This window comes from Taeniopygia guttata, chromosome 1A (assembly GCF_048771995.1).
Source record: "Taeniopygia guttata chromosome 1A, bTaeGut7.mat, whole genome shotgun sequence".
Lineage (NCBI taxonomy): Eukaryota > Metazoa > Chordata > Aves > Passeriformes > Estrildidae > Taeniopygia > Taeniopygia guttata.
In genome coordinates, this window is record NC_133025.1 from 12,174,956 (window position 1) to 12,187,925 (window position 12,970).

The window sequence follows — 12,970 nt, forward strand, 5'->3', positions numbered from 1 at the left end:
TCTCACAAAACAGGAATTATTTTTATTTTAATATTTATTAATTGAAGGTCTAGGAAAGAACACTTTGTTCAGTCTTGCAGATTCACAAAAGTATCTTTCTGCTGGGAAGAATCTCAAAGGAGCTGCTTTTGCATTTGAGAAGTGGGAAGAGAAAGGCTTCAGTGCATAAATGTTGTCCCTCTAAAGCACCATCATCTGGTGGTATGTGACCATTTGATGTTCTCCCTGGAGAGAGCTGCTGTTCTGTCACAGGAGACTTTTCTTTCTTCCTAGAATAGATAAAGGAACTTATTATAGCTTCTGTTTGAAGCAGAAGAGTCAAAGGCTGGATGTTTCCTGTATCTGTTGCCAACAAAATCTCTGTCAAGGTTATGTAGAGTGGGTAATTGGCTGTTACTAAATATGATGGGGAATATCTGCAAAAACAGCTTTTGCATGAAAACTTCTAAAGATCACTGCTTAAAACATGCATTAAAAAGGTTGATGCATGTAAAATTTTCCAGTTCTAATGACTTCAACTTTTCAACTATTATGAGAACCTTTTAAAAAAAACCAACAGTTAAAATCAACATTTCATTTTCACTTAGACAAGCAAAACTCTTCATTATTAATGAAGAGTTAATTTTCTCTTTTCAGATATCAAACAGACCTTTAGTACAAAGTCTTGAAATGGCAGAAGCATTCACATCCAGTTCTAGTTAGTAATGTTTTCAGTCAAAGCTCTTCTCAGCTTCTAAGTATGGATTAGGTGGGTTTTTTTTGCTTACTTTCTCTTCCAAAGAAATCAGCTTTAGCTGTGGGATAAAGATTCTTTTCTGTGTTTTTGCTGTTGTAAGCAATGCGCTGATCTTTGGCATCTGTGCTTGAAACCTGGGATCAGAAAAGCTCCAGATGAGTTTACTTAGAGGTAAAACTGTATGGCAAGCATGAAATGTTAATATGAGACATCCTTGTTAATTAATCAAGTTCATTCTCTCATTAATGCATTTACTTCTTAAAATGGGAAGTTTCATTCAAGTTTTATTTTATTAGCTACTTCTAACAGTTTGATTGTTGTTTTTTTTCTATGCATATTCAGAAACCAGTCTCTATAAGTGTCTCAGAATTGCTTGCCAATACTTTAATTTCTACCATTGTCTCTAAAAATACCTCTCAGTAACTGCCTTTTGCTGGTGTACCAAGGTAATTTTTTGTGCTCCTCTAGATTTTTTTTATAATTTCTTTGCAATTCTTATTAGGTATAAACTTGTTCAGTAGTTTGAAAGTAAACTTTTTGGTACTTCGCTTAATACTGTGGAAGTCTATGTATTTAAAATTGGAATACATTGCAAATAAAGACTACTCAAGTGTACAGTTAAAGCTTCTTAAAGACTTTCTGTTTGTAAAAATGCTTCTTCACACAGTTTTATGATGATAAATTTCTGCTGATAAGGTATAGAAGAAAAGTTAGGCTTCTCTGTTCCACGGCACAGAGCAAATGCTGTTTTCCTGCACATACTAAACATTTGTTGATAATTCAAATGTAGTGAATCAGACTTTAGAAAGCCTGTGTTCAGTTATTCTGTGTAACAAGAGGTTGCAGTGAGCAGCTGCTTGGTTTTTGCATGGGATAGCTTTCCTGGGTAAAATTCTCCCTGCACAGAATTTGAGCAAATGAACTCTTCTGGAAACTAAAGGATATCTTAGTATTCAAGTTTTGTGCTTGATTTTCACACAAAGATAAAGACATTCCTGTAGAAAGATGTACAGTTGGGCCTTGTAGATGTAGAACAACTGCAGAGCAACAGGCTGAGAACCAGCGTGTGCCCCAGTTCTGGAGTTGGGAGATAGGTTTTTTTCAGAAACCTGTTATTCCAAGTGAAGGCTGACAGCCTGTAAATTATTATGATACTTCTCAAACACAGAGGAATTGATAAAAATTAGTTTGAGATATAAAGAGATTCTGGGAAATGTTTACTTAAAAAGAGTGAATAATATACAAGTTCTTTTCTTTTGTTTTTTAGATTCATCAGATGGAAGTCTAAAAGCTTCTACATATCATGGAACAATAGATGTTTATGTCAGTCAATTAAGAAAAGTGGATCTGAAATCCCAGAAAGGTTAGCAAACTACAACAAATATTTTTTGTGGCAGATTTTGATGTGAAAGAAAAGAAAATAAGAGTTTGTTTTGGGGCTTTTTTATCTGTAAAAAATAGTTTGTGATTGTTGGTTATTTACTTTTTATTTTTGCATCATTATTGGAAGATGTCTATAAATACTCAAAATACAATAAGCTCTGTAAGGGACAAGAAGACTTAAGATAGATTAAATGTGTTTGTGTTTTCAATTTTTTTTTCCTGGCAATATGCCCAGCAGAATTCTGCAGAGTTGACTGGGGTTACAGTGTTCCTTTGCCTTCAGCACAATTTTCTCCATGATGCTGTATATGCAGTGATAACTGACACACATACATTTATTTTTCTTGCCTTCTGACTGAAATGTCTTACTATAAAAATTTGAAGGCAGAAAAACAAAGATGGGAGAACCTTACATTACCATTTTCCTTCATTTTCTCTCCTGCTTACTCACTAAAATTTCCCTTCTTAGTTAAAAACTCACACCTAAAATTGAATTCATAGTTTTGCCATTCTGAAAACAAAAAAAATCCCAAACAAGCCAAAACACACCACAGCATTTCTACACTTGACTTTAATGTCATGTCAGTCACTTCTGGTAGTTTAAGCATGGTATTTGGTCCACTTCTATTTCCTGTGAAACAAAGCCTGTGCCCTGTTAAAACCTAACAGTTATTCAAAATGGGACTCATGGTGTCAATGAATTGAAATAATTTGTGCATCCTTCTGTACAATATATTTTGGCTTCATTAGTGCAAAGAAGTTTGTTTATATTATTTCTTGCTTACCTTTTGTATCACTTATTTTGCTAAATTAATATCTCTTTGGGGTAGAAGAAAAGAGGAATGTATTCAATAAAAGCTAATTAATGTTTTCAAAATATTTTCTAATGTCTCTTCTGGCAGCACAGTTTAGTAAAGGCAAAGTTGAAGTTCTGTTTCTGTTTACCCTGTAAATTCAGAATAACTGCTGACAGCTGCAGTGTAGAAAATGTCCCATTTGTGATAAATGAGCTGCATGTGTGTCGGTTTTTATGAGTCATCACTGAGCAACTGTCTAACAAGGACCCAAAGATGAAGACCTTTTCCCTTTCTTATTCTAAGGCTTTTGTGTATCCAGCAAAATGCAGGCCTAAATTATACTGGAAGTTATTTGTTCATCAGAACTGTCACAGGCAAGTGATTTTGCTGTGTCTAACTAGGGTTGCTTTCTGGTGCTTCTTAGCTGTATTTTTTACCATGTTCTGCTTAAGCATCTGGGATGTATGTCAGGAAACTTTTATGTTCTTCTATAGTGATTGGTGATATTGAGCAAAAACTAAGGAGCACATAAAAAGGCAGTGTATTCTGAATTTCTCAGGTTTTTGATCTAATGTGTAGGAGAGAGCTTTCAAACTTTGTGACTGAGTTATTCCAAAGATGACTAATGTGGGCAGCTTGGGGGCCCAGTCTCTGCCTTTGGCCTGATGCATAGATGCACATATTTGGGCAAGCAGAAGTCAGAATTTCTAGTTTTAATCTCAAAGTAGAATTATTCAGGCCACCAAAGCTGCAATTTTGCTACTAGTTTACATTTTAGTGATGCGTAATCTAAACTGGTTAGTCAGTTTTGAGACTGCATCTGTTGGAGGATGTGAACAGCTGGCCCTAAGCAGTAAAGCAAAGACAATTTCCAGTGTTCACAGTGAGTGAGCAGTATCTCATCCTTCCAGAGCAGCAATTCTTTCATCGTGTGCCATGCAGTGACTGAGTTATTTGTCAAGTCTGTGGCCTTGTCCTTGCTCTGGAATGTCAATATGCAACTAGAAGATGAACTTAAATTCATAATACCTATGAGATCTATTATATTTGTTTCCTTTGATCCTTCCTGTAATAAGATCCTCTACCAAAAAACATTGCTTGATGTATATGTCACTATTTATTTTCAAGTCTGTGAAGGAAATACTGTGATACCATTTTCTACATGTGACATACTCTGTTTATGATGAATAAAGATACCTTCATTTATCATAAACATATATCCTTTCATTTATCCTTTCAGTGACCAAAAAAAAAAAAGGCTACTGTTTCTGAAGACTTTTCAAAAAACCCAACCAAGCACAACCAAATGATGGTTTGATTCAAGTTAGTGAAATAATGGACTATCTCATGCTTTGATCTCATGATTAAACTAACTAGCTTTCACTTAAATTTATACTAGGTTCAATTACAGTCAAGGTACCTGCATCTCTCAAAGCCTATTTAGAGCTGTCTGGAAGAAAAGTGGATGTGAGCTCAGAGATCCAGTTAAAAGAAACACAGAGTGCCTCCAAAGACGATCATGTAACTCTAAGTGGTAAGGCTTACTAATCTTGACTTCCAATAAATATCTGTCTGGCCTAAGTCAAACACATCTACATTTCTTTATTAGTTTATTGCCCTTGGCAGCTGCTTGTTTAATCTGCTTCACGTTCAGATGTTTGCTTGTGATGTTATTCCCCGTGTTACTGGATGACTTTAAAATTTTATTTGGTAAATTACTTGTGAATGTAATCAACTTCTAATAAAAGTCTTAGAGCCAAATTCCCCCCTAGCATTAGTCCACTGAATATGTGGGAGATAATCCATGGGTGAATTTGACCTATTGCTTTGTTGGCTTAGAAAGTCACGTAGACTTTCCTAGGTAATCTATTATGTTAAAAAATATATAATAATAATTTTTAAAAATATGTCTGTTTCTGAGTCAAAGGGGGAAATAAAAGGGGTATATGGCATATTTATAAATGTATAAGTAGTGCAGGATAGGCTGAGAAATGATGGGTGGGAGATGAGCAGAAGCTGGAGGAAGAGAGAGAACATGTAAAGGTACCTGCAGTTACTGGAAGTATTGTTGTAAGGCATTTAAAATTGAATTTAGGAGCCTGAGTCTTGCTGTTTCCTGCTTTAGAAGCCAGTCATACAATTCACTGTCAGGGTGTGTTTTTCTCTCCCCCACGCCAGATGTGGCTATCTAGAAGTTAAGGCTGTTGCTTTTACCAATTACACAATTTGCTCTAGAGAAAACATTAACTTCATGTGTCTGAGGGCTCCAGCTTTATGCTTGAACGTGTTATGTCAGTGTGACCTGCTGTGATAGCAGATTGGATAAGTTTGAATTTTAAAAGGAAATATGCATAAAAACTCTTTTCTTCCTCAATGTAAGATGGAGATCTCAGAGTCAGGAAAACATTGGAAGTGTAATTATATAATTTTAGTATGTAGCCTGCTTATATATCTCTTCCTGCCTAGAAACAGTAACTAGCACTTAAATTTAGTAGTGGTAATGAAATACAGTTTCTTTAAAAACTGTAATTAGAGGTTGTCAGGCTAGAAATCTGTGGAAGGACCCCAGATTCAAGCAAAACTTGGTGTAATGAATCACCTCAGCAGTAAAACAAAACTTCTCAGTGAATGAGGACCACCAGCCAATCAATCATCTTGCTACTTTGGCAACATTACAGATAAGAGTGGTGTTTCAACTATACAGAGCTGAATGACTTCTCTGGTTTCACAACCCAGTCAGTGTTTATGTGGGACAGTCATCACTGAAGCAGATGCAATTTTTCAACCCACTGTTCTATATGGAAATGATCTTGGCACTTGAGGCCAAAAGTTACTCTGATTAGTTAATTCTCAAATATACATGTCCCAAAGGCACAGAAATCATCAAGTTATGCAGTGACAACAGCACTAGACCAATGATTATCAATTGTTTAAAGAACTTACAGCATTACATAAAAAGGGAGATACTTCCTGCTTCTATTTCTCTTTACCTTACGATGTATTCTTTCTGCACTTGCTCCCTCCTATCAACAATTGTTTCTTCCTAAAGGTGATATTTGGTAATTTTCTTGTATAAGTAGATTCTCAAATAATTGAAAATCATTCAATACAATTTCTGTATCCTGGGAGCATTATTCACTGTTGAAGTTTCAGGTACAAGGTCCATAGCAGTCCTGCTGCTGTGACTGAAGAAATGTAAAATAGAGAGTGAAGAGGGGCTTTGCCGAGTGGTTTAAAAACTGTATCACAAGAGCATGGCAGTCTAGGAGTTTATGCTTTTGAGTTCAAAGATTCGTTTAAAAACAGATGTTTTTTCAGAAAATCTGGTTCTCATGTGAATAACATGGGAACTATGACCTTTTAGGAAGTTTTACTTGCTTCTGGGAATATTTGAAGGTGTTAGAGAGAAGGCTGTCCAGTGGGAAGACAGGGCAGAGTTCTGTGACTTGGGTAAACATGCCCTTATTCCTGCACTTTCCTGCTCTAGTTCTAGTTCCTGCTCTCTAGCCTTCCCTACTGCCTCAGAGCAGTTATCCTGTACACCATCAGCCCCCACTTCCACCCTGAATGGGGTCAGTACACTACAGCCCCACAGGCACTCACATCCAGGGCTTTGCCAGCTAGCCAAGGAATAGAGTAGGATTTAGTGAATCAGCAAGGTGATGGAAGTCTGGATTGAGTGTTCTAGAGACAGAGGGATGAGAGTGTGAAAATGGGTTTGCTCCTTTAGGAAAAGAAGGGGCTTTCCTGCAAAATTGAGAGAGTTGCTGAGAAAGGGAGGGGAACTAGAGAGCAGTGACTGGGAGTTTTTATTCTTTGAAATAATTTGCAGGGGCAAGGCATCTGTTCCCATTGGCATCAGTAGGTAGTCTTGAAAGCAGTATGTATGATATAATGAAATGTTACAAAAACAGAGTTCATGCTAAGCACTGCTCCAGCTTCCATCAGTGGAAGTGTTTGGATGTCTTTAGGGTGCTTGAGTAATTCCAGTAATTTCTGATTGTAATCATGTCAAGGTGTTCTTTCTTTTCCCTGGCAAGAAGAGGAGCCCTTACTGCTCAATATCTGCCTTCTCCCTGTCTCCAGGTGTGCCTGTGTTATTAAATCTTATGCCTGTGGAGGTAATTACCTATAGGTAGTGCATGTGGTAAGAGAAGGAGTAGCAGGCTAAAAGGTGTTAAACACTAAAGCAGAAAATGAACTTAGGAGTCTGTTATGTCAAAGGGGTTGCAAACATGTTGAAGGTCAAGGTTAAAGTTCATATAATTTTGATTTACATGCTTTTTAGGCCATTTTCCAATAAGTTAAGTACAAAGATAGGAACAATTACTTGTGTAGTCCCAAGAGGAGCAATATTTAAATAATATCAGGAAACAACAGTGTTACACCATTGAAAACAAACAGCATATTAACATGATTTTTCTGTGAAACTCAAAATAATCCTTTGGCTTTACATGGCATTAGTAATACTTTGCTGGAATGTGTCCAGTTTTGAGTCCTGTGCTTCAAAACTGTGGAGTCTCTAAAAGAGAACATGTGATCAGAGTCCTAAAATCATGATTAACAAGAGAAGACTGGTTCTCCCCATGGGTTGTGGTGAGAAGCACCTTCCTCCTTACAACAATCGTTCACTCAGGCATGCACTGAAATATTACAACTTTCACATCTGCCTGATGTTCCCTGCTGGAGCAAAGGGGATCTAGACAGATGTTTCCTGCCATCAGGAATAATTACTTCTCAGTGCTCACTCAGTGGTCCCTTATACAGTAGTACTGGGAGAGCAGCCTATGGAATGCTGTGGCCTTCCCTTTAGGATTGCTTTAAGGCCAGTGTGCCAGAGGGGGCTGACTGCATAAATCTCTTGTACCATGCACAAAACTTTATGGATGGATGTGTTTAAGTCTTCATTATGAAAATTCTATAGTATTTACTCCAAGGTAATGTCTGTGTTTTTAGCAGCCTGGAGTTCAAGGGTTGAATACAAACACAGCTGAAGGGGCAGTGAATAACATGAGACAAGCAACTTGCCTTTAAAAGGGAAATAACTGAAAGAGCTTGTATTATGTCAGTCTGCTGAAACTTCAGGTTTTATCTGAAGCTTACCAGCTGCCCCAGTGTAGAGCTTTTTCTCCCACTGTGCAGCTGTCTTGGGTTTGTTGCAGTCAGCATTGCAGTTCTGATCCCAGGAGTAACACTATCTGCTGTCTTGCCCCCCCGTTTAGTCTGTTCTCAAGGCACTTCAGAACTTTCCTTCTTTCTTAGAAGCAGTTTTTATTGACTCTTGGCCACTAGAATTGAGTGGGAAGAGCTTTGTTTTATAATGTCCCTCTACACATTGCCCTCTGTGAAGCCTTGATCCTTAAGCAATATCTTAAAAAAAATAAACAAAGACCCAGGTTGTATCTGGAAAAGATTACATTCCTTCGAGTCAAATAGAAAGTTCATCCAACTTTTATTAAACACATTAGATGAGATGCTATCCTACAGATTTTTATTGGTTTCAGCTTGCATTCAACTCAAGCTGTTCACAACATTTTGATATATACCAAAGTCCAAACACTACCAATGAGCAACACTTAAAATATGATCCTCTTCTTGTGTTTTGTGGTATGAAAATAGAGCTCTCAACTTCTCCAGTCTCCAGGAAGGCAAGTAAATAAACAGTCAGTACTTGACTGTGAAGTTTTGCAAAGGTGTTACCTTCCTTTAAACACCACACACTGGGGAGGGGGAAAAAACACAACCTTTTTCCTGGGCTTTAAATTGAAGGGTATACACAGCATAATGGTGTATCTGTCTTCTCCTGAACTTAGGCTGCTGTCTTGACTGGTAGGTTTTGAAATTAATTTCCTCCCCTCCCCAACCTCCCTTCTCAGTCCAGGAGGGTGTTTGCTTTTGTGATTTAATCAAGCTAGTAAAGTCTTCCTCAAAATCCACTTAGGTTCTCATGGCATTCAGAGTACAAGCAGTGAGTACAGTTAAGACCCTAGCGGTCATCAAAAGGTCTCCAACTAAACCTTGTTGCTTGATTAGTGCCTCATACATAAAGTAATTTAAATATAGGAAATAACTTCGAACCTCCTGCTAGTGATGGGCTTAATAACCTTAATATTTGCCTCACAGGCAAATTTCCAGAAGTATAAGGAACAAAACTTTTTTCTACATTCACATAGGAAAAACAAAATGAGAAGCAGAGCTCAGACAGCAACTCGGCTTTAAAATGGCTCTTGTAAATTTGTTCCCGTGTTCCTTAAACTCTTCTTTTTTACCAGGGTGTAAGCAGTGCATTAAACCATTTACAGCACTGATTCTGTGCTTCAATGTTTGTTTCTTGTACAGAAGTGCAAGCCATAGTCACAAAAACATGAGAGAGGGAAACTGAGACCAAGCACTCCAATATGCACCTTCTGGAAATACATTTCTGCCCTGCATTTCTGTCCTCTCTCCCTAAGAGAAAAAACTATATTTTTAGTGTTCTACAGCTCTGTTTAAAGTATCAGCTGAAATTTTCTTTTATACTTCTTTGTTGTAGAAGCATTCAAGGTTCAATTTCTTGTCACCTGGAGGCTGTTTCCTGTTTAAAAACCAGACTGATTAAATGTTTTAAGTGTTATCTATGTTTAAAAGACAGATTCTGTTTTAATTTTTGTTCTTTACTCTCTGATACAATCCTATTGAAAATTAGTGATTTGGGAAAGCTTTGAGGAACTGAACTTTCAAATTTTAATGGAATCCATATACAACACATTTGTCCAACTTGGTGATTCATCACAGATTTAAGTCTGCAAGTTAGATGATGAGTAGAGGTCTGTGGATTTTGTTTTACTGTAGGAATGTTACTGACACTGAGTGTGGTTGAGAGTGCTGCTGTCTGGAGCAATGAGGAGTGCACAAATTGTAGCAGGACATCCCCTTGGAGACACCTGAAGGCATGTTGTAGTCTGATAACAAGGGACACTGAAGTGACTCTAACATTGTTGGACTTCTCTGAGAACTCTGTACTTCCAAACCATACCTCAGCCTATTGTGAATTGCTGTGGGTTTGGCCCATAAACTTAAATCAGTCCCACTTAGAGCTGCTAAAGCACAGAAACACTATTGAAAAGTTCTGGAACAAAGACCTGAGTTGTGGAAACCAATGCAGTGATGTCAGTTGGAGTTTTGCCACTCTTTTTGCTGTGGCCAGAATTTAATTTCAGCTGTGTTACAGAGTAGAGCATGTTTGCAAAACTGGTTCAGAATCTGCTTCCCTGCCATCCCTTGTGTTATTCCAGGCTCAAATTATTCTAAACTTAGAATTCACACAGTTAAATGAACACTAAAGTAATAATAAATGATATTTTGTAAAGATAAACCAAAGTGAAGGTTGATCTCGTGATAAAGGCACTGATTTGGGGACTTTAAAGATCCCAGTTTAATTCCCAATATGGACACAAAACTTTTGTATAAATTTGGAAGGTCACTTATTCTCTATTGGCCTCACTTTCTTAATTATAAAATGAGAATGAGTTGAACTCTCTTCTTTGTTATACAGTGAGCTTTTCAGAGCATGACTGTGAATACGAAGACTCTGTGAAAAATGTAACAAGACACATACCTCATGGTTGTGGGGGTTTTTAGGCCATTATCATAAGGAAACAGTAATAGTAGCAAAATATCCAGGCATCTGGACAATAAGGTCTTACCATGTCTCTATTCAGTGTTTACAATAAAAATCTTTGAAATTACTTAGATCAGCATCTCATGTAGAGTCATGGTTTAACCAGAATGGCTACTGAGCACCAGGCCGCCACTCACTCCCCACCAGTGGGATGGGGGAGAGAAACAGAAAAGTAAAAGTGAGAAAAGTCATGGTTGGGATAAAGAGACTTTGAAATTAAGACTTTGATGGATAAAGCAAAAGCTATGCACACAAGCCAAGTAAAATAAGGGATTCTTTCACTACTTCCCACGGCAGGCAGGTGTTCAGCCATGCCCAGGAAAGCAAGACTGTATTTCGTGTAACAGGTACTGGCTCAGATAAATGCTATCATTCTGAATGTCCCCTGATCCTCCTCCTGCCTGCTCTGATGCAGAACATGACACCATACAGTTCAGAATATCCCTTTGGTCATTTGGGGTCCTGGCAGAGATCAGTATTAGAAGAAGAAAAGAGGTCTTGATACTCTGAAAGGGCCACTCGGAAACAACAAATTTTATATATTGTCAAAACTGTTTTCATCAGTGTTGGTCCATCCTAGCTACTATTAAAAAAAAACCTTATCTCATAGAAAACCAGAACACGTAGGGCTTGTGTGGCAAGGTTGCTGGGAGGTGCTCTAGGTGTGCCCTCTGTTAGAAACTGCCAGAAGCTTCCCCTGTGTCCTGCTCCAAGATGGATCCATCACTGGCCAGGGTTGAACCCATCAGTGATGATGAATAACAGAGTTAAAGAGGAAAAACCCTACTGCACACCAGCAGCTGGAGAGAGGAGTGAAAATACGTGAGAGAAGCAGCCCTGCTGGCTGGTGCAGAAGCAGGGGCAGGAGGTGCTCCAGGGTAGAGATTCCCCTGCAGCCCCTGGAGGGCTGCAGGGCTGCAGAGATCCTGCAGCTTGTGGAGGACTCTGTCAGAGCAGGAGAAGAGCACAAGGAGCTCTCCTCCTGCAGAGGAAGGAGTGGCAGAGATTATGTGTGAATTGACCAAAACCCTCATTCTCCATCCCCCTGTGCCTCTGGTGGGGAGGAAGTAGAGAAATCAGCAGTGAAATTAAGCCTGGAGCAAAGGGAGGGGTGAGTGGGAAATGTTTTTAAGATTTGGCTTTATTTTTATTACCCTTCTCTGAGTTGATTTGGAATAAATGAAATTAGTTTTTTCCCAAGTCAGGTCTGTTTTCCCTGTGACAGCAATTGGAAACTGGAATCTCCCTGCCCTTATCTTGATCCATGAGCCTCTTGTTATATTTTCTCTGGCCTGTTCATTTGAGGAGGAGCGTGGTAGAATGGCTTTGGTAGGTACCTGACAGCCAACTGGGGTCATCCCACTGTAACACATTTCTTAGCTTAGAATAAAAAGTGCAGTATTATATAATAAAAACCACTACTCTATTGTAAAGATGTATTATGGGAAATTAGATAAATGCAAAAAAAATGTATCAAGAAGGAAATGTCTCTGCTAAAAGTACACAAATTCTACCAAATACGAGTGTTATAAGTGCTACCAGACAGCTTGGAAAAAAATGACAATATGAAGATGATGTGTTTACTGTGTGTCAAATTAAACTAAGACAACTCTCTTTTCCAGGTCACATGAATCAAAGGGATGAAACAGACAAATGGATTAAGGCTGACACACAAAATGGCAAAGTGTGTCTTAAAAGCCAAAGCTGGATCCAGTCTGTCAAGCTGAAGAGTTCTTAAAGGTGAAATAGGCCAAAGAGACTAAATCAAGAAACTACAAAGGAACATTTCTGTAAAATTATGAAACTTTTTGGATGAATATTCTTAATATAAGAGAGACACTATTAAAAATGAGAGCATTTTAACCCAAGATTTGCCTGTGACAGTGCTGGTGCTAAACAGACTGGTTTATTTTAGTGCCTTTCAGGAGTGAGATGATCTTACGTATTCAGAATTTATGTAAGTTGACCCTCTTACCATATCAGTTTAAAAGCTGGTAACTTTCAAACAAAAGTTTGGAGTTGTCATTTAAAAATAAAAAAAGCATTTTCAACACTTCCAAGATGACATGCTTTGCAAGCTCTGTTATACTTTTAAAATAATTGTCTCAATACTGTGGGAATTCTACTGGTTTATGCAAAATGCAGAGAATTTTCTTCAACCAAATTGTATCATGGATAGGAAAAAATCACTTTCAGTGTGGTTCTTATGTGGTCTTTTCATCTGGTGTTTGAACCCTGAGCAGTTCCTGCCTGGGCTATGGGTACTCTGTGTAGAAATACTTCTGTTAAATGGCAGAACTTGCTTCATGTCATCCTGAACCTCTGGTTTGTGGCCAGAAAGAAGAACTCCAGCTATGTCTACCACTGCTTATCTACAAAGAAAAGATTTTAAAA

General features: G+C 38.0%; 1 protein-coding gene across 1 annotated transcript in view; it reads left to right on the forward strand.

Annotated features, from left to right (window-relative positions):
- FAM185A (family with sequence similarity 185 member A) overlaps nucleotides 1-12,641 on the forward strand; it is a 34,553-nt gene extending 21,912 nt beyond the window's left edge. The window contains exons 6-8 of the mRNA XM_030263754.4: nucleotides 2,004-2,099; nucleotides 4,316-4,450; nucleotides 12,199-12,641. Of these exons, the coding sequence (XP_030119614.4) occupies nucleotides 2,004-2,099; nucleotides 4,316-4,450; nucleotides 12,199-12,314 (347 nt within the window). The 3' untranslated portion in view covers nucleotides 12,315-12,641. The remainder of the gene's footprint in view (nucleotides 1-2,003; nucleotides 2,100-4,315; nucleotides 4,451-12,198) is intronic.
- Nucleotides 12,642-12,970: the final 329 nt, after the last annotated feature.